Source organism: Sorex fumeus, unplaced genomic scaffold, assembly GCF_029834395.1.
Source record: "Sorex fumeus unplaced genomic scaffold, SorFum_2.1 ptg000100l, whole genome shotgun sequence".
NCBI lineage: Eukaryota > Metazoa > Chordata > Mammalia > Eulipotyphla > Soricidae > Sorex > Sorex fumeus.
Genome location: NW_026606157.1, coordinates 184,846 through 206,551, shown reverse-complemented (window position 1 = coordinate 206,551; position 21,706 = coordinate 184,846). Strand labels below are relative to the sequence as shown.

General features: G+C 38.1%; 1 protein-coding gene and 1 non-coding gene across 4 annotated transcripts in view; both read right to left on the bottom strand.

Moving 5' to 3' along the window:
- Positions 1 to 21,706, bottom strand: part of ATF7IP (activating transcription factor 7 interacting protein) — a 96,640-nt gene that overhangs the window by 42,912 nt on the left and 32,022 nt on the right. For 2 of the 3 annotated variants that reach the window (XM_056134556.1, XM_056134558.1), the window contains exon 2: positions 2,442 to 4,030. In XM_056134556.1, the coding sequence (XP_055990531.1) occupies positions 2,442 to 4,023 (1,582 nt within the window). In that variant the 5' untranslated portion in view covers positions 4,024 to 4,030. Of the gene's footprint in view, positions 1 to 2,441; positions 4,031 to 9,897; positions 9,988 to 21,706 lie in introns of those variants that run through there. The other variant, XM_056134557.1, reaches the window with a different exon arrangement.
- LOC130042496 (U7 small nuclear RNA) lies at positions 13,663 to 13,724 on the bottom strand. The gene has a single exon (XR_008795242.1). It is a non-coding gene; the product is annotated as a U7 small nuclear RNA (small nuclear RNA).

The following is a 21,706-nucleotide window of genomic DNA, read 5'->3' as shown; positions in this document are numbered from 1 at the left end:
TTAATCAGCTTTCCCCTTAATCAGACTTTGTTAATTTGTATGATTAGTTTCCCAGAAATCTATGATTTTATATATATGAGTGAAATATTGCCTTTTTCCTCTCCTTATGCCTTATGAATAGTTTACCTTAAAGTAATATCCTTTTTGTATAGATACAGGAAGACCGTTAACATTATGCTTTGTAACTTAGGATTTGATTGGCCTTGAATATTATTCACTCCTGGGCATCTGCTTTCTCGACTTAAGCCTCAGTTGCCCTTAGTTCCTAACACCCCAAAAGCAGGGTCCCGACGAGGGACTGAATGGACCCAGGGCAAGCGGTGAGCTACCCTGGCAGCGAAATGGGCCAGGCCAAAGTGCCACGATTCTTAACTATAAGAGTTTGATCATAGACAAATGCTGTCATGATCCAAAGGTAACGACAAGACTAGGATCCTGCTAGGGGTGGGAAAGACTATCTGGCCTGAGCACCGTAGTCTGAGATCAAGATGGCCCTAGGAGAGCAATTCTATAAGTTTAAGATATTTCTTACTGTATCCATACAAAATGATTTATATTATATTTTATATGCTTGTCGGACAAGGAGAGGAGAGGCACACCCATGGGATTCTGCTCTAGGGTGGGTCCTCCTGCTGAGGAAGGATCTGTCCTAGGAGTGGTCTTCCCTGAGGCTAAGATTTCTACCCCTGTTGATCTCTACCCCTATTGATTGTGACCACACCTATGTAATTGTTTTCCCCAATTCCTCATGGAGAGAGGATTTAACTGTACTGGAGGAGCGGGCTGGGGGCAGAAGGAAGAAGAGAGTTCAGAGAGGATCAGAAGGAAGAGGAGGATGAAGGGGGATGGAGAAGGAGAATGAAGTAGCATGGGGGCAGAGACAGAAGGAGAGATGAGGAGAGAATCAGAATAAACTACGACCAATACCTACCAGTCTGGCCCTCGTTCCTTCCTCTGCCTGACCATCGCCATCGACCTCTCCGGGGTGGGAGAAGGGTGAGACTACCGAACGCGGGCGGCGGGAGAGATAGAGTCACCGCCGCTGTGTGAGTGCCGTGCCCCCTCTTGTGTGAGTTTACACAAAGGACAACTTTGAATTTTCAATGTCGATGGTTTAATATTCATCTCTCCACATTTAACGGCACTATGTAGAGAATTTATCTCCAGGATCAACATTGTGGCACAAAGTAAAATATATAAAATAATTAAGATATATTCATTATGACTTTCTCATATGGAGCATCACAAGATACTTTTAAGGACTTGCCCAATATCACTATATGAATACTAACTGAAGGAGTGAATTTCTCATTACCTTTTAAAAAGGTTACCTGTGGATAAAGCTCAGTAGAAGAACATTTTCTTGCATATTTGAACCTATGAGTTTGATTCCCAGCACCACAGAAAAAAAATTTTTTTAAGTTTTATATATATAAAATATACAAATATTTATATATATGATTTATATAAAAATATGGGCTGGAGCAATAGCACAGCGGGTAAGGCATTTGCCTTGCATGCGGCCGACCCGGGTTCGACATCTCTACCCCTCTCGGAGGGCCAGGCAAGCTACCGAGAGTATCTCGCCCTTATGGCAAAGCCTGGCAAACTCCCCGTGACGTATTCGATATACCAAAAACAGTAACAGCAAGTCTCACAATTTGTTGTGAGATGTTACTGATGCCCTCTCGAGCAAATCGATGAACAACGGGAGGACAGTGCTGCTACAGCGCTATAGAAAAATACATAAAGAGGCTACCTACTGTCTTTCCAAAATAAAAGTTTTGGGGCTGGAGAGACGACAGCTAAGTGCAACTAAGTGCAGCTAAGTGCATGGCTTTGCATGTGAAACACCCAGGTATAGCCCCCACACACACACTCATCAGATGATCTCTGAGCACCACTGGGAGAAATGCCATGACTGGGAAAGAGCAAAGAGCCAAGAGGAGCCCGCCAAGGGCCATTTCAAAAGAAAATGAAATTTAAGCTATAGTATCTTATTCTCCTCCGCTTAAAATTACTTGATGGCTCTCCACTGTATCAGAATGCTTTAGCCTTATAACCAAACTTTTCCAGCATATACTTTTCATGTATTAACAATAATTTTTAACTCCACAAATATTTAGTCAGCACTATGACTAAACCATTATTTTGGCCCAATCGTCTTATCTCTAACCTAGACTCCTAAGTCCCTGTACAGTAAGGTGCATATTTTCTACTTATTTTATCTACCTTCCTTACACTTACTCAAGGCAGAACACAGAACAGAAACTGTAATTCTGAATTCTGTGAAGTTCAGAATCTATGAAGTTACAAGATCCCTCTTGTCACCACCATTCTCAACATTTCTGCAACTAAAAGAAATCTGTAACTGTATGAGAATGTTTAAGCATTTTATTAAAACTCATGAAGATCTTTAAAATTAAAAAACATAGGCTAACCTGGGGAGCACGTCTCATTTTGTGATATAACTTCAGACTCATCTTTTTCTCCTGAAATATCTTCTTCATCAGAAAGAACCAAAAAGGCTTCTTTAGGCAAACTCTCACTACTTTCCTGTTTTGACGGTGAACCAAAAGAACTCTCCATCTTCTCTTCCAAATCTGGGTTTGTCTCATCAATTGGAAGGAGAGAAGTTTTAGAAAAGCAAGTAAGCTCATCTTCAGCGGGGGCAAGCTTTTCCAAAATAGGAATGATCTCATCTGTCTCCATTGAATCCGCGCTTTCTAAGATACTCTCACTCTTATCATCTTTTGTAACATCTTCATGTGCAGATTCTGTTAAGTCTGGAGAATTTTCCTCTTCATTCTTTTCATTTTGGTCAACTTCCATACTGCTAGATATAGCCTCCTCTCCAAGTGCAGGTTTGATGACAGACTCTTCATCTACCTTCTTCTCATTTTCAGGAGACAGATCGGAACAAATAATTGTGTCATCTGTGTCTAGCGTCTCCTCATCAGCATCGATGTTACCATCCGTTTTATTTTTCTCATCCAATGAAAAGACTTCGTCTAACTTCTCATCATCCGTATCTTGTTCAAGAACATCATCTTCGTTATTGCTATTAGGCTCTGTATTGTCCTGTTCAGGAGCTGGTTCACAAACTGGTACAGAACTGGACTCAAAGGTGCTCTCAAAGGCTGACTCAGGAGTTCCCTCGTCAGAAGTCGCTGGTTCATCAGAAGCTGGCTCCCCAGGGCCCTGCTCCCCACAGGCTGGCTCCCCAGAAGTCAAATCCTCCGAGGCCAAATCCCCAGAGGTCACATCACTGGAGGATGGATCACTGGAGGGAAGTCCTTGAGAGGGCCGATCACCAGAAGCTGAATTGTCAGGCACGGGATCACTGGAGGCTGGTTCGGCAGAACCAAATTCCCCGGGGACCGGTTCACTGGCAACCTGCTCACTGGAGGTTTTTTCACCAGACACAGGTTCACCAGAGACTGATTCACCAGACACAGAATGGCCAGAGTCAGATTCACCACAGACAGGATCACCAGGGGCAGCATCACCAGAAGTTAATACTTCTGGGGCCAGATCTCTAGAGGTTGCATCACCAGGCGCTAGGTCAACGGTGCCTGGCTCTCCAGAGGCTGGATCTCTGGCAGCTAAATCACCAGAGGATGGATCACCAGAAGCTGATTCAACAGTCAGCTGAGAGGCTGATTCGGGAATTTTATTAATAGGGGATAAAGGTTCACAATTTAAATCATCATCCTGCTTGGTTTTTACATTAATATTTAAGGTGCAAGGTGTTTCTTTCCATTCTGATTTATTTTTTTCAGAGTCAAAGCAAAGCTCTTCAATGCCATTCACCTCTTCCTTGTCATTAATATAATCCGTATTTTCCAAAGGTGAGGTTGGGTTCAAATCTCCATTTTCATGGTTACCATTTAACAGCTTGACGTCAGTTTTCAACAGCTCTTCTTTGACCTTATACACTACTTCAAGTTGTTGCCGATCACTCACTCTCATTGTTTTGCGAGCTTTAAAAACTTTTTTCTGAGGTTCTTCTATACTGTCCATTTTGATTCTTTAAAAAGAGAGAGAGAGAGAAAGAATTTAATAATTGAAACAGAAACCACCTTATTATAGACTTGAAACTGATCATATAAGAAAGCAGCACTTTAGGTAATTTTAAGATAACATAAAGAGCAAAGTAACGCTTGCTGTGCACTCATTTTCATATTTATTGGATTTACATAATATAAAATAGGTCACTATATAAAAGATAAGTTACCAGAAAGCAGTGGGCTGGAGCGATAGCACAGCGGGTAGGGCATTTGCCTTCCGCACAACCAGCCCGGCCGAGACAGTTTCAATTCTTCCGCCCCTCTCAAAGAGCCCAGCAAGCTACCAAGAGTATCTCGTCCACAAGGCAAAGCCTGGCAAGCTCCCCGTGACGTATTCGATATGCCATACACAGTTATAATAAGTCTCACAATGGAGACATTACTGGGCCCGCTCGAGCAAATCGATGAACAATGGGAGGACGGTGACAGTGACCAGGAAGCAGTGAGGAGCAAGTGACTGACTTCTAGCTATCATTCCTACTAGTCTAATAGATTCAGAGCCTAAAAAAGATATATGACCATTTCCCCAAAAGTAGATGTAGCAAGTAAACAGATGGGAAAAGAAAACTAAAGTTTTACTAAAAATAGAGGTCGGGGATGGGCCAGGAGACAATAGTGGTCAGTAAGCATGGCCCACACTGTTCAGTTCCCACAACCACATGGCCCCCACAAGTACCCACCAGCTGCAGTCCTAGAGATCTGCCAGGGTGACCTGGAGAATCCCCAGACCACAGGTGCCTGACAGCACCACATGCTCAGGCCCCTGCATTCAACCGCCGGCCCATTCGGCTTGACTGAGAAACAGAGGTGAGGCCCCTGGGCCTCCTGAGCACCATATGGTAAAGACCAGTAAATAAGTAAATAAAAGTAGAAGAGGAATCAGAAAAAGCTATAGAGATAAGTAAAAGACAAGAAACATGTAATGAAAGATTACATTTATAATGTATAATATAATCTAGCAGGCACATCTAGATCAATAAAACTATAAAAAATTAATAAGACACCATCAAGTTAAAAAAACAATAGAAAATCTCTACAAAGCATATATTTGGTAATAATATATCTGATAAGCAACTTGCATCTAGAAAATATAAACTACTATTTGAATAAAGAAGAAAAAATGCAACTATATTTTAAAAAATGGGCAAAGGTCATGAATGAATTTCTTTGATACTGGGCCAATGAGCATTCAACATGAAAAAGATACTCAACATCATTAGTAATTAAGGAAATGCAAATCAAAATCACACTATAGTAACACTTCAAATACATCAAAAAGATTAAAAGAAAATGAGTACTGGCAACTACATGGGTATTTAGGGTATCCCACAATACTGCTGGAACTATAAAATGGTACAACTACTTTGGAAAACATTAATCATTAATTTTCTTTCTTCTTTTATAATATAGGCACAGCACTATCAATTTTCCTCTAAACACTGCTTTAGCTGCATCTTACATTTTAATGTGTCATATTTTCATTCTTGTGCTCAAATTTCTTGTAATTTACATCCTGATTCTTTCAACTGAGTTATATTTCTCAAAAAGATAATACACTACGTGCATGAGAAGTACATTTTTTTTAAAGGCAGGCTGAGAAACCATAAACTCTTCTTTAGTGTGGCAGCCAAACCAAAACAACTCCAAAACTAGAAAAGAAACCAAAAAAAAAAAGGCTGATTTTGTAATTTTAAGCAAATTGTGAGTGAGATCCAAACAAGAGCTCTATTCATTTGGTAAAAAAAAAAAAAAAATACTAGACTGTACCCCAAAACTTCAGAAGGTTGGATAGATATACTGGATAGTGCCTTTGCATGAGCATCAACTTAAAGTCATTAGGGTGGACCCAAACTATTAAGACTGATGTCCTTAAACAAAGGGAGACATCTTAGCATAAACATACACAGGGAGACCACCATAAGCCATACCAATAAGCGCATCCTGGAAGAAATCCTTCTTTAGCATGGCCCAGCCAAAAAAATTGGGGGGGTTGGGAGCCACACCTGGCTATGCTCAGGGCTTACTCCTGGCTCTTCATTCAAGAATCACTTCTGTTGGTACTTAAGAGACCATATGGAATGCCAGGGATCAAACCCAGGTAGGCCATGTAAGGCAAAACACTACCACTATATTATCTCTCTGGCCAGATACTAAAATCTTGATGCTGAGTGTCTACCTTAACTAGTAAAGTAAGTAAAAGTAAAGGCCCTCCCGTTGATCGTCGATTTGCTCGAGCGGGCCCAGTAACGTCTCCATTGGAGACTTTGTTGTTACTGTGTCTGGCATATCGAATACTCTCGGTAGCTTGCCGGGCTCTCCGAGAGGGGCGGAGGAATCGAACTCGGGTCGGCCATGTTGGCTGCGTGCAAGGCAGACGCCCTACCCGCTGTGCTATCGCTCCAGCCTGTGCTCTCCTTTTCGAACCTACCTTAACTATGAGAGAAAAAAGTTCTGTTTTAAAGGGAGGAAAAAATTCCAAGCAATGTCATTTACCACAAAAACAGAAAAAGAAAAAAGAAAAAAGATTATCTTACTCATTTAAAAAAATTTAACACTGACTCAGAAAGCTAAAATAAATAACTAAATCTAATAAAGGCTATCTGCCAACGAAATTACAGACATAGTATTTAATCGTTGCTATAAGATCAGAACTAAGACAACATCACCATTTCTATATTAATGTCAGATCAGGGCAATATGGCAAACAAAAGAGAAGATTTGAGAAAATACTGTAGCCACCTGACTATAGCAGCCCACTGAGTGGTAAGATCTACAGGCAGCAGGAATGAATGGTGCTTTACATTTGCATGTTCTTATAATCACCATTATCACCATCAGACACACTTGCTTTATCTGAAGAAAACAGTCTCACATCTGAGAACTCCTCTGAGGCTCACAAGAACACTTTGATTTGTTTCCTCACATTAATGATTCTTCCCTCACTGCAACAAATAAAAAAACCAACTTGTTCAGCTACACGTGTAAGTCCTACTGTTTCACTGTTCCTTTGGTTGAAGCAATGGCCCGACCAACTTGGCAGAGGCCAACACAGGTTGAGGAACTACCCCTGTGTGTAAATACTTCTAGATTGGAACATTCCACATTAATTCTCTCCCGTGAAAACATTTCTCAGACCTTTAATTTACAGGAAAAAACTGAGTAAAAACTATTAATAAAGATTAGGTTCTTACCTAAACCAAAACTTAAGTGAAAAATTATCACGGGCCCTATTCTAGTGGTCTCATTATTTGCAAACTAAAATTTAAAGACTTTCCCCTACCCCCACCACTTCTGATTTCAAATTCAGGATAAAAAATTTTCTGCAAAGAAATAATACAAATCCTGTAGTCACTTTTCCTTGCTGACTCCAAACTTATAATAAAATTTATAACAACAGAATATAGGTCACCTTTAAATATTAGGTACTTAGATGCAATTCATTTAAACTTTCACCTCCAATTAACCACATCTTTCAGATGTTTTATGAACAGTTAAATACAAGAATATTTTCATAATCTTTAGCAATCTAACACCATGAATTTTGCAGACAGCAACATGGGCTCAAATTCTAGTTTTCCTATTAACTTACTATGTGACAGGAGAGCAAGTGACCTGACATTTCAGCGCTTATTTTCAGCTACCTTCAAAAAAAGGATTATCAGTACCTGCCATAAATGCTATGCTTGCTGATGATTAAATGAGATTCTCAACATTAAAACATTAAACTCATAAAAAATAGTAAGCAATTAATAAGATTATACTGATAGGTTCAGAAAGTCTTTAGGCATTAACTAGAGAATATGAAATTTCTCTTAATTCTTTTGGTGTTTTATGAACTACAGCAGAGTACATGCAAACATCATGTTTCATGTTAAAATGCCACCATCAAATAACATTTAATAAGGAAATCCAAGCAAGTCATTTTAATTAATAAATTTACCAACAGAATCATTCGATGCAATAATACTAAAGTACTATACAAGAATTTCCAAATAACTACCATCTACACCCACAAGGGAGCACACTACAGCCATTCACCAGATCCTCCACGGGTTCTAAGTATAACGAAAAACAGACAAAGCAACAAGGAAGCATGTACAACCAGTTCAAACTGGTTTAGCCATATCTGTGCAAACCAATCAGCATTAAGTTTTTAAAAATCTGTTTTACATAAGCAAAATATACCTAAGAAAGATTCACATTAAGAGATAGGTGCGTTACCTCCAAACACATCTCCTTTCATGGCTCTATTAGGAAACAAAACGTTTTAAATATTAGTTCAAGTATTGTCATCTGGATCTGAGATGCCATTTACGAAACTATTCTACCAAAGAAATATTATTTTTTTAGAAGGCAACACTAGGATCATTAAGCCCTCACATGACCATAATTCACTTTACAGGAAAAAGCATTTATATTTCACAGCAGATGACTGCTATATCTATAAGTAAATCTGTAAAACATGATGAAATACTTTCTCCTAAAGATTACTGTTAATAAGTAGTCCAAGATGTTAAGTCCCTAAATATTCAGATACAAAAATTCTGAGGAAATACCACCACTTGAAAATTTGCAATACTAACAAGGGTCACACCTTTACCAAAGGAATTTATACTTAAATAGTCAAGAAGGATGTGTTACCTGCAAATAAGTCTCTATGGCTGGGAAAATTTTTTCAAAATTTTGGTAAAGAATGTATAACTTGAGCTCATTGAGCCTCTTCTTCTTTAAGAGGAAACATTATTTTCTTCTCTGCTTCAATCCCCTTCTACCCACCCACTCCTTTCACTTTTCTTTCAGCAAAGAGATCATAGCTATGAGACAACAAAAGGGAAGAATTACCAAAAGCTGTAATGTCTTAGCCTACAATCTGCCTGCTCAAAAAGCTCAAGAATTTAAGTGGCTGTTCAAGAGCAGCTCACAAGGCCAGCCAATCAGAGACCAGCATTCTGATTCCTGCCCAGCAACAGGAGACAGACAATAAGGTCAGAGAAACACAGTTAAAACCTGGATCCGCATTACTCCAGTGAGGTTCTTTGTCTGATAACAAGTAATCTAGAACATAATTATGTAAAATTCTGATTCCACAGAGTAAGTATTAAAGACAGTACATACACAAATAAAATGTTCATCTATATGCTACTTTGACATTTAAATGTTCATGCCATGTTCCACAATTTTTGCTGGGCAATGAGTCAAATACTGACAATACACAAGACTTACTTATCTACACAATAGGTTAGAATCTGCAAAATTCAAGCATCCATTTCTTTTAAAGGACCCATAATCCTTCAAGGTTATAAAATCTTCATAACTAAAAATCTGGCCAAAATATCTATTTTCACACCCATTAATCACTCAGGGTATTTATGATTAAAAATATTAATAGTATTTTGGACCTTAAAGGTTTACTTTGGATAGACAGCATTACAAAGTATTTGCTGTCTCCTGCATTAATTACTTTATCTAATAAAATGTAAATGTGTGATTCTTGACAACCTACATCGTGTTATAAAAAAATTACTACATCTTTTTCTCCTTTACTGCATTTCATGGCAGGTTACGAAAGGTTAATGTGAGCTCTCCCCTTTTGATGCAATAAAGCAATGCTGTGGATTATACAATATCACTGTAAATTGAAGGGAATTTTTTTCTTATGTCATATAGTTCCTTAAACATTAAATTATAAGAAACAATAGCCTGTCATCAAAATATATTCTTCTTATACTCATTACCTAACAGATTTTTTAAGTAAACAAGTTTAAAAATAAACCCTTTTTCCCCTCTCCTTAAGTTACAGATGAACCCTGTAATTTTTCAAACATACCTAAGAGGGAGTTTGCTGCAGCCATACTTAGTTTATATAATCTCCCCAAAGGGAAAATAAATCAGCAGCAGTTTCAATGTTTCAGTCCTGTAAGAGAAATGAAATTCACCATCTGATTGGTTCAAATCCGGATTTGCCAAAAACCAATCAGACATCAGTATCACTAACCCTGCCCAGCAACAAGGGAAGCAGATGAGGGCAAGTGTTCTACCAAGAATCTAAGCGCTGGGAATAAAATAAAACACATTCATAAAACAACCCCAAACACTGCTTCAATAAGTTTTTCTTTCTTTTTAACCAAATAAACAAGCGCCTATAGCACTGTTTTACAAGAACAGCCTTAATTACAAAACCAAGATTGGTTCAAAATGCCTACACATACAAACACTAGATTCACAATATGGATTCCCTATGACGTATGCTTTAAAAAAGAAAAGAAAACTGCAAAATATAAGCCACGTCATTAAAATATATTGTTATTAGTATAACATTCATAATGGGCATTCTAAAATCATTTTTATTTAAATGAGTCTGGTAAATAGACAATTTTAGTTGTGTACTCTAAAACTACTTTATTCTGAATGTGCCTTGCCTCTCGTTAACAATTAAAAATTGCTAGAACCCTATATTCAAGAAATTTTCAAAAACCCTCTTCTAAATTGAGAGCTGTATTTACCTTGTTTTGAATCTTACTTGAGGTTTTTGCATTGGTATAATGAATAATCGCCATTAATAAATACAATAATATGCTACATTTGCTGCCTATACTGGCAACCTTTCAATATAATGTTTCATCTACTTCTAACCCATATACTCAAATTTAGTATAGAGACTTTGTAATTTTTATTTTAAATACTAGGTATCTTGTCATCGGTGTCAGTAATTAATTCTACATAGCTACTATTTCCAAAGACTTCTATTAAAAATCCCACAAATATTTTCCAGAAACTGAAATTTGTCACTCACAAATCACTAGCCGTATTTAAGGATACACAACTCCCCAATAGTTTCCAATTCTTCAATTCCATTGCGCTAAATCTTACTCAATTATATAATAACTGTTGGTGAAACCTGATCCTCATGTCACTAGACAAACTCAGTAAAATACAACCTGATCATAACATGACACTTCAACAAATAACCCCTGTGTCTTTCATTAGTAAGTAGCCAGGATATCAAAATGTGGAAAGCAGTACTATCTACCTTTTTAAAAATGACCAACAAAGGAAATAGGAAATTTGTCTTACCAGCAATTCCTTTACTGAAGCAGGAGCAAATTATACTCTTGAAACTTCAGTTACAAAAAACCACAATGATAGGTACTGTTTAACTTGTTACATTCATTGATATGATTTGGGAAATTCTTAGATAGTCTACAGCAGAGAAAAAACTAAATTAAAAATTCTTCTCCAAGTGTATTCTGGAGCTCATTCTCCTACACAGGCAATTTAAGGCTAGTTTAACTGATTCAAAAAATGCTATTTTAGGATTCACTTAATCAAAGTATACCCTCTGAGAAAATAAGCCAGCTATCAGAATGGTAAAGCAATAAACTATGTGGCATTTGCCACAATGTTCTTCTCTACTCCTTTGAAGAAGTCATATAATACAAACAGTAATGACCATGCACACAGCAGAAATCTGAGAGTATGCTTCTAATTTTCCCAGCATGTAGACACTGGATGTATAAATACATTCACATTAACTAAGGAATGTAACTAGCAGGTTCCTAACTAATTATCTTTTAAAAAGCAATATATCTGTTCATCATCTTAATAAACAATAAAAGTCACTCAACACACTAGAAGATGATTTCCTCAACCTGACAAAGGATATTTAGAAAAAGGTCACAGCTAACAACATACTTAATAATGGGGGGGAAAAAAAGCTTTAGCTCTAGGAGAAAAAAAGACAAAATGTCTGCCCAATTGGGCAGAAAATAAAGGTCACTAAACTGAAAGCAAAACAAAACTATTTGCAGATCAGGTCTTAAATACAGAAAATCATGGGGAAAATACTAAAAATTGTCAGAACTAGTAAATGGGCTTAAAAGATTGCAAACTGCAAGGTCAATTTTTTAAAATCTATTGTATTCCCGCACATTTCCCAGCATACCCTAAAAATTTAAAAGTTCATTTACAATTGCATAAAAAAGTTTAGCAAAAATACATATAAAATTTAATATTCTAAAACTATTAAAAAAGACTGAAGAAACTAAAACAGACCTAAGTAAACAGAAGGACATACCATACTTCTGAATCAAAAAAGCTCAAAATATGTGGTTGGAGCAATAGTACAGCGGGTGGGGCGCTTGCCTTTTATGAGGCTAACCCAAGTTCAATCCCCAACACCCTATATGTTCCCCTGAGCACTGAGCCTGGATCAAGGCCTAAGCACTGCCGGGTGTGCCCCCCCAAAAAAAAAAAACTAAATTCAAAATTTCATTTGTATGTGTCCAGAAAAGGCAAATGTAGGGCCAGGAGTAGAGCTGAGGAGTGACTGCTAAAGAACATAGAGTACCTGGTAAAGGTGATACAAAAGTTCAATAACTGTGGTGGTGGCTGCACAATTCTGAATGTTAAAAAAAGAAAAAAAAAGGACCCGAGCAATTGTACAGCGGGAGGTAGGGCATTTGCCTTGTATGCAGCCAACCCAGGTTCGAAACCCAGCATCCCCTATGGTCCCCCGAGCACCGCTAGGAGTGATCCCTGAGTACAGAGCCAAGAATCAGCCCTGTAAGGGGGAGGATACCAGCTCGCTCTTCACGCCCTACCGAGGTCACGAGTTGCCCCCCACGAGCGGCTCTTTGGCACAGCCTTGGCTCCAGAGGCAAAAGGACTTAGTCCAGAGCCCGACAGCTTGCGGCTGAAAAGTGAATGGACCATATGTTCAACTATGGCACCATGCCTCCCCAGGAGGGAAAGGGTGTTGGTCCTTTCCGCCTTCCCCCCCATCCCCGGCAGCAAGGTAGCCGCTGCCTCAAAGCTTATAGGAAAGCCAGGTATAAGCCGGCGGTGACGGGGCAACTGCAGTCTCATGGGAAGGGGGTGGTACCGGCTCGTCCTCCACGCCCTACCGAGGTCACAAGTTGCCCCCCACGAGTGGCTCTCCGGCACAGCCATAACACTAGACGCACAGAAATCAATGATCTGGCTCTTTGCAAAAATGATCTGGCTCTTTGCAGAAATCCAAAATCATTATATGACATTATATGACCAAGACTTAAACCTGAAAGCTTTGTAACTTTTCCCACAGTGATTCAATAAATAAATATAAGAAAAAAATAAAATTATGAAAAAAAGTAAGGTGGAGTTCATGCCCAATTCAATCACCTAATCAGTGGCTGAATAAATAGCACTACTCCTACATTAAAAAAAAAAAATCAGCCCTGAGCAATGCCAAGTGTGTCCTTACCTCCTCAAAAAAAAAAAAAAAAAGCAAGCTCTACACTTTAAATCAATGAATTATCGAGCAAGCGAGCTATAGCTCATAAATGTATTTTTATAACAATAGAATTACAGGCCAACCCGGGTTCGATTCCTCCACCCCTCTTGGAGAGGCCAGCAAGCTACAGAATATCTCGCCCACAAGGCAAAGCCTGGCAAGCTACCCATGACATATTTGACATGCCAAATACAGTAACAAGTCTCACAATGGAGATATTACTGGGCCCACTCGAGCAAATTGATGAACAACAGGAGGACAGTGCTACAGTGCTACAGTTCCATTTCCATGCCCTCCCACCCTGCACCCCGCCCCCCCGCCACCAACTTTCTGGTAGGACCCAGAAGATCTGCTAGACAAATTCTAAAAGAGCTGTAACACTTCAATTTTCATTTTTTAACCTAACTTCCCTTTACCGAGTTCACACTTCCAACAGGAATAAAACAACTCAGTACTACAAGCACTGTGTGATGGTTCATACTTTAGGAGTGACATAGCTGGGTCCATAGGCATATCTCGAATTATGCTAGTGAAAGATATAATCCATATAAAACAATGGCAGGCTAGTTCTCCAGTAGATACTGACCTTAGACAGACCAGCTACACTTCACGTGTCCTAAATGGTGCAAGACCATCTAATATACTAGCCTATCAACACAGGATAGTAATGGGCATGAGACAATCATATATAATAAAAGAAGAGAATAAATTTTGTCAATTAAAAAACAACACTAATCATGGCACAGATGAGTAGTTCACATATATAAAATATTTAGAATTCTATGCATGGGAAGTGCAATTTACAATTTTAACTTAAAAGAACTAGAAAGTCTTGAATGACAAATTCTCTTCTAAACAGCACTATAACCAGAAGACCATATAGATAATTAATGCTAAGTGATGGATGTTTTAAAATGAGATTTAACCCAGGGGTTAAGGCTCTTATCTCTGTGAAACTGACCTTGGTTCAATTCCCAAATTGCCTATAGTCTCCCAAGCACCACTGCAGTGATCCCTGAGCACAGAGCCAGGAGTAACACCTGAGCACTGCCAGTATGGTCCACAGACTTAAAAAAAAAAAAAAGGTATATATTCAATGAATTTCCTGAAGTTAAATGTAATTTTGACTCATTTTATCAAAAATCTATTCCCTAAGCTCTCTCTTTGCACTATTCACTATGATATCAGTTTAAATGTATCTTTCCAGCAACATTATAAAAGACTTTATTAGAAGGACTTTAATGCCTATATTTATGTATTTTGTGTTTGGAGGGAGTGGGTCACAATTCAGCTATGCTCAGGTACCCTCTATAGCATCTCTCTGGCCCTCTATGTTTAATGAGAAGTACATGTAGTATACTTTAAGTGCACAATGCTTGTTGTAACAATATATGATTCCAGAAGGAGATCATTTAATATGAAAAAAATATTTTTGTATAATATGAGATGCACACTACCTGAAGCATAGGACAAAACTTGCAAATATTGACTAAAAATAGAATATGTACATGCAGTTAACATTAAAATACTTCTTAAAGGAAATAGCTAAACATTCTTGTAGGAGGCAACCGTAGTTATCTGTAACATTTTCTACTGACTTGTAAACCAAAATGTAGGCATTCTCACAAAGAGCAGTTTCACATAGAAAAGACAAGCTTTCTTTTGGGGAGTCAAGTTGCTCAGTAACAAAAAGTAACAAATATCCCATCACTCATAATGCTGGCTCTTGAAAGAGTCCAATACATAGCACCATAAAAAAATCAAATCTGACACAAGGGAGGTACTTTTTCAAGTCATATAAAGCTTGTTTAGTTTTATTTTTCTATTTCAAAAAATAAAATACTTTTGGAAACAATCTACTTTTGCTTGTTAACATAATAATGGAAATTTTCTTTAAAATAATAAACCCCAAGGGGAGACCTTTGCAGCCATCTTATCAGTTCTCTCACAGCAACAGAAACAGAAGAAAATTTACATAGTCACTGTGGTTGGCTAAAGCAAGCAGGCTTACGTAACCAATCAGAGAGCGAAGAGCTGGCAACCATAAGACAAGATATTTTAAATCTGCCTGGCAACAGTCTAAATATAGAAACAATGTACTAGTATGAATCCTAGAATAGATGTGAATATAATAGCAAAACTAACAGCAAAAACACATAATTTTCTTGGAGCAAAAATATGTGCCTTTCATTTGATCATCTAAAACATTAACTTGGCACTATTTCTTACTAGGTAACAAAGAAACATGAATGTTCATTAACCAAAACAAATGGGATACTTTCAAGGCATATGCCATTGTCCATGCTGAGTTATTTACATGAGTGAAATTTACATATGTGTACACAAATATTTAATAACATTTCTCATTTTTCAGGAGAATTTGATCAGCTCTAATTCATTCAAGGCAGTATAAAAGCTTTCAAAATCTAAGTAGCAGTACATTTTTCATTTGTTTGGCTGTTTTAGGGCCTCACCCGGCAGTGCTCAGGGGATCCTGTGAGGTACTAAGGATCAAATCGGAGTATGCCCCATGTGAGATCAAGTGTCTTACCCGCTGTACTATCTCCTGCCAAGCAAGTACATTTTTTTAATAGCATCTTCTCTGTGCAATTACTTGGGAATCTGAGCTATGAACAAAAGACTGTGTACTATACATTAAAACAAAAAGATTAAATAACAATCAAAACAGATCTCTTAATTTAGCTGGGATTATATACATCTTATTCACTATTAAAACAAATTTGTTCCAACAGTGTCTTTCGTACAGTAGGCATTCAATTTATTTTCTCTAATTAAAATAAAAGGTAAAGTAACTGAGTTAAAAAATAGTATTGTTCATGTCAAGTAAAAGTTAAGCACGTAAAAATAATCTGTACATACTCAATTTTGACTTTTCAATTTTACCAAAAATGGATGATGTTAAGGGTGACATCTTTATCAATTTGTATTAATATTTAATGTTTCTTTGTATATTGCAAAATGATGGCAAACAATGTGTAATCTAATGGAGTGGTCATCCAGAACTAAGGGCTAGTTTAAAATAAATACCCAATTCAAAAAGTTTTATTTTCAATTTATAGCTGCTGACATGAAAATCTGGATATACAGCCAAGTAGCATTTAAACAAGTGGGACTGATTAAAGCACAAGTTCTATGCATTCCTTTTAGGGATTTTTGTTGGGGTGAGGATGGGGGAGAAACCCCAAGAAGTGCTAGGTGACTAGGAAAGATCCCGGGACCAAACACAGGGCCTAGGCACAGGAAGCATTCACTCTAGCCCTTTGAACTGGCTCCCACGCCCCAAAATGCATTTCTTAAAATCCTTTTGTCAATTTGCTTTAATAAAATGGTAAATTACATGTGAAACGATTTCATTAATCTCTGTGATATCCAAGATGCAAAATGAGTTCATTTATTTGGTAGGACAGTCAAAAATTTTAACCATGAAAATTATATGTGTTTTATAATTACAAATAAAGCTTAGAAACATTGCCTTTAACATATATACGAACAAAGGGCAGTTTTAGAGCACCACTGAAGGATGAAGAAAAATCAAAGGAGCAATAATCCATCAAATAATATATCCCTCTGATCTAAGCATTTAGGCAGCTAGATTTCAAAGTTTAAACAAACTTAAAAAAGAAAACTAGTATTTTAAATATTGATAAGGGTAGGACTCTTAGCTTACTGTCTTATATTTTTTAATGTTGTATTTAAGTGAAATAGATATCCAAATTTTAATACATTACTGACATTTTCAAAAAACTGGAGAATATATTGTTCATTTAAACAAGAATACACTTAAGATTCTTGTCACAGGGTAAAGCAATATAAATGTGAATTATACTTAGAGAATGACAAATGAGTCATATTTGGTAATTGGAGAAAATGATTTGGTAATTCAGATATGTTAACACCAATACCACTTAAATGTAAATTTCAAAACTCTGGCTTTTCTTCAGTATTATCTAAAGGAGTTACATTATTTTATTTAAAATTTTACTTATATTGACCAGTTATAGTTCAAAAGAACAGAAAAAGCATGATGCCTGCAAGTTATATACCTCATACCACATAAAACTAACTAGGACAGGAGGAGCTGAAAGATTTATGATACTTTAGATAACAATTAGATAAGCAACTAAATAAAATGCCCTGAGGAGGTTAAAAAAAGTTTCAGAAATTTGACATCCCTCTTTCTTTGTATTCTCTTCCCCTCTCTCACCTACCCCTCCCCCCCCACACACACACACATCAAGAATCCACAGGCATGGGAAGTACCATTGAGAGGTGTAACCTGTATAACCATGGTCTCTTGAATAGAGGTCTAATTTTCATGATAAACATAAGTAGATTACAGAATCCTAAACTTTCATATTTCAGAAAAAAAACCTCAAAAGCGTATCTCTTATTTTTTCTTTCTGCAGCAAGGTAATATTGCTGGTGATTATCCATCTTGGTAGGTTTCATTAAAATTATACTTGGCACGGGATGGGACAATGGAGCACTAGCATAGCGGGTAGGGCGTTTGCCTTGCATCCGGCTAACCAGGGTTCAATCCCTGGCATCCCATATGGTCCCCCAAGCACCACCCTGAGTAATTTCTGAGGGCAGAGTCAGGAGTAACTCCTGAGTATCGCTGGGTATGAACCAAAAAAGCAAAAATAAATAAATTTAAAAAATTATACTTGGCACAACTTTTCAGATAATCCTATTGGCAACTCTATCTTTTTTCAACTGAACTTAAGGAAAGAAATTATTTTTTGCTACCATGACCTCCTAAACGGAAAACTCAGAATGGACTAGACTTCCCCCCACAAACATAAGAATTATATTCTCACTCTAAAATTTTCCTGGCAAACAATGCATATGAAAATCTACCTATTTCTGACAGATGTTTTAAGATTGATTTTATAGGTCAGGCTGTCAGAAGTTATTAACAAGAGTTGATGATGTATTTTAAGGACATACAGAGTTCCATTATCCAATACCAAGAATTACTGCTGTTTCTTTTTTTACTACCTTAAACCAAATCTGCACCCATCTTTCCTCCAAACACTATAGTGCAGAACTTACTCTCATTCCTGTTTCTCCATCTATCCTACAGAACCTTTTACAAAACAGAGATTTTGTGTTCTTATCAGATCTAAACTATCATATCTCTTAATTGTGCTTGTTTCACCTCTTGTAATTATAAATTACATAATGATATTGAGCAAACTGATAAAAGATGAGTGGGGAAAGAGACACTACATATGCACAGTAACAGAGATTGATACAGGAAAAAAGATTACGGGAGAATTTGGCTTAAACAAATCATTTGACATTCTTAGGTCTGAGGTTTTCCATCTAGAATAAAGGGAAATAAAATCAAAAGACCTCAAAGGATCCTTTAATTTTTGATTCTGACACAAAATTTCAATGAACTTCTCTCCAAAATACACTGCTCTACAGAGGAATGAGAACTACAGGGAGCTTTACCCCTGGAGTCAACAGCTACCAAATGTACCACTGGTCACTACTGTGGGGCAACTTTCAAAAGACTTTAGAAACACTGTGACTGACAGTACAAAAATATACCCTCGAGTAAAGTATTACAGCAAGTAGATTTTGATATAAACTTGGATGAGAAATAAAGGAAGTAATTTAATGTATGTATCTTTCTACTTGAATAGCCATGGAAATTTTAAGTTCACTACTTTCCTTAAACTGCCATCTCGCCTAATATAGATGCTTTAATCCTAATAATCAAAAACATCCTTTTAAATGTGCTCACAAAAAAGACCTCTACAGTGGGCTATAGGCTTCCTAATGGGGTTAGTACTCCCAATTTTTATGAGCCAGATTTCTGAAAATTGACTGCATAATCACTCAAACTTAAATGGGTGGAGAAAAAAAAAGAATATACGCCTTTTTTCCAATCTCAGTTTCAATTGCACTTCTGCTCATAACCCTATTTATAATTCAGTTATATCCACAAGACTTCACAAGTAGTTGCTAAGCAACAGCAACATGCTGAGTTCAGGGCTATTAGAAATCTGGCTCTCTGCCACAGGAAAATGTTTAACTGAGCCTAGAGCCTCCAGAATTTAAAAAAAAAAAAAAAAAAGGAAAGGAAAGGAAAGGGGAGAAAATCCAGGAAAAATAATGACAAATGCAATAGATCACACCAAGTTGTAGTGAAGGGTTCTCATATCACTTATTTGTGCATTTCGCAATATTCATTATATTTCCTGAGCTTACCATTTTTATGAAGCTATTCTACTGCAGAATAGAAGACATGATCCAAGACATCAATGATAATGGCATAACAAGTGAGCCAAGAAGTACAATGTGCAAAGAACTGGCCTAGGAGAGCTGGAGTGATAATACAGTGGATAGGAAGCTTGCCCTGCACACGGCTGACTGGGGTGCAATCCCCGGCATCCCATAGGATCCCCTGAAGACACCAGAAGTGATTCCTGAGCACATAGGCAGTATAAGTAAACCCTGAACACAGCCAAGCATAGCCAAAAAGCGAACGAACCAGAAAAAAGAAAGGAGGCACCAGAAAGATAGTAGTTAAGGCAAGGAGATACAGCACTTCCCTTGCATGCTGCTAACCTGGGTCTGATCTCGGGCACCGCATTATGGTCCCCAGAGCACTGCCAGGAATCAGTCCAGTACACAGAGCCAGGAATAAGTCCCAAGCACTGCCAGACATGGAGTGAAAAGAGGGGTGTGGGGGGAGGGGAAGAGAGAGAGAAAGGGGGAGGGGGAGAGAGAATAAAATAAGCTTACAGTTCAAAAGAAAAGAGGCAGTTCAACATAGGAAAAGATGTTCAACTTTGCTACTAATCAGGGCAAGAGAAACAAAACCATTTTTATACATCTGGTTAGCTCAGGGTTATTTTTATTTACAGCTAAGAGCAATGCACATAGTGTGGTAGAGGAATTCATGATTATTAGACAAGAGCTGTGTATCACTTTGACACAACAAAGACACTTGAGATAGCTAAAGATATACCAACGTGTTATCTCCTGCAGCCCAGTAATAGCCAAACACAATTTTGGGGGGTGGGGGTGGGGGTGTTGGGGGGGGTGAGATAGTGTGAGATAGACTGTGCAGGGACTACTCCTGGCTCTCTGCTCAGAGGTCAACCCTGTACCTTCTTACCACCTCAAGAGATTAGTTACTTATTTTTAATACACTTTAAAAAACTAAGAAAATGGCAGATCATTTTCATGGGCTAGAATAGACTACCCAGCAAAGCAACTGCAGAATTCTTAGTATGCACAGTGCAGACACTGCAGCCAGGCATGCTCTACCTTTGTGAATACTGATACTGCCAATTCTTGCCAGTTAAGTTACCTGTCCAAAATACTTATCCTTTGCTCATCTCCATATCCTCATCTTTGAAATTAAGGCTATTACAATGCCTATCCTCATAAATAAATAAAAATGTTATGGGGATTAAATAAAAGTACTTAGACACATAAGCAGACGTTTCCAATTTTGGGGGAAACTGCTTTTCATTCATCAGTTTTCTCTTGCTGTAGCACTGTAGCACTGTCCTCCCGTTGTTCATCGATTTGCTCGAGCAGGCCCAGTAACGTCTCGCTTTGTGAGACTTGTTACTGTGTTTGGCATATCGAATACATCACAGATAGCTTGCCAGGCTTTGCCATGCGGGTGAGATAGTCTCGGTAGCTTGCCGGGCTCTCCGAGACGGGCGGAGGAATCGAACCTGGGCCAGCCAGGTCTGCCGCGTGCAAGGCAAATACCCTACCCGCTGTGCTATTGTTCTCTTGCTTTCCAATTTTCATGCCATTATAATTATTTTCCTTGGAGAGTGGAAGGCAGGTTTGCTGTCATGCGTCAAACTCAGGGCCTTATGCATAGGCCATCATATTTCAAACATGAAAGAATGCAGTTCTAAGAACCAGAGCAATAGTACAGTGGGTAGGCCTTGCATGCACACGAGTCGGGTTCAATTTCCAGCATCCCATATGGTCCCCTAAGCACTGCCAGGGGTAATTCCTGAGTGCAAAGCCAGGAGTAACCCCTAAGAATCACTGAATGTGACACAAAAAGAAAAAAAAAAGAATACAGTTCTAAACATTTATATATGAAAGCAAGTAACTGGGAATGGAAGGGGAGGGGGAATCCCAAGTTTGGGGGTCCTGGTAATTCTCACCTGGTAGAAATGGGCACCCAGGAGCATGGGTGCTGCTTTGGGAGTGCTCAGAGACCTTCAGGGTTCTGGGGCCGGTGTGGTATCAGGATTCAACTAGGATCCCACCCCTGTACTATCTCCCCACTCCAAACAAGTGACATTTTGAAAGTCCAAAAAGGTGAGCGTCACAGTTAGAGAAGTTCACTAGG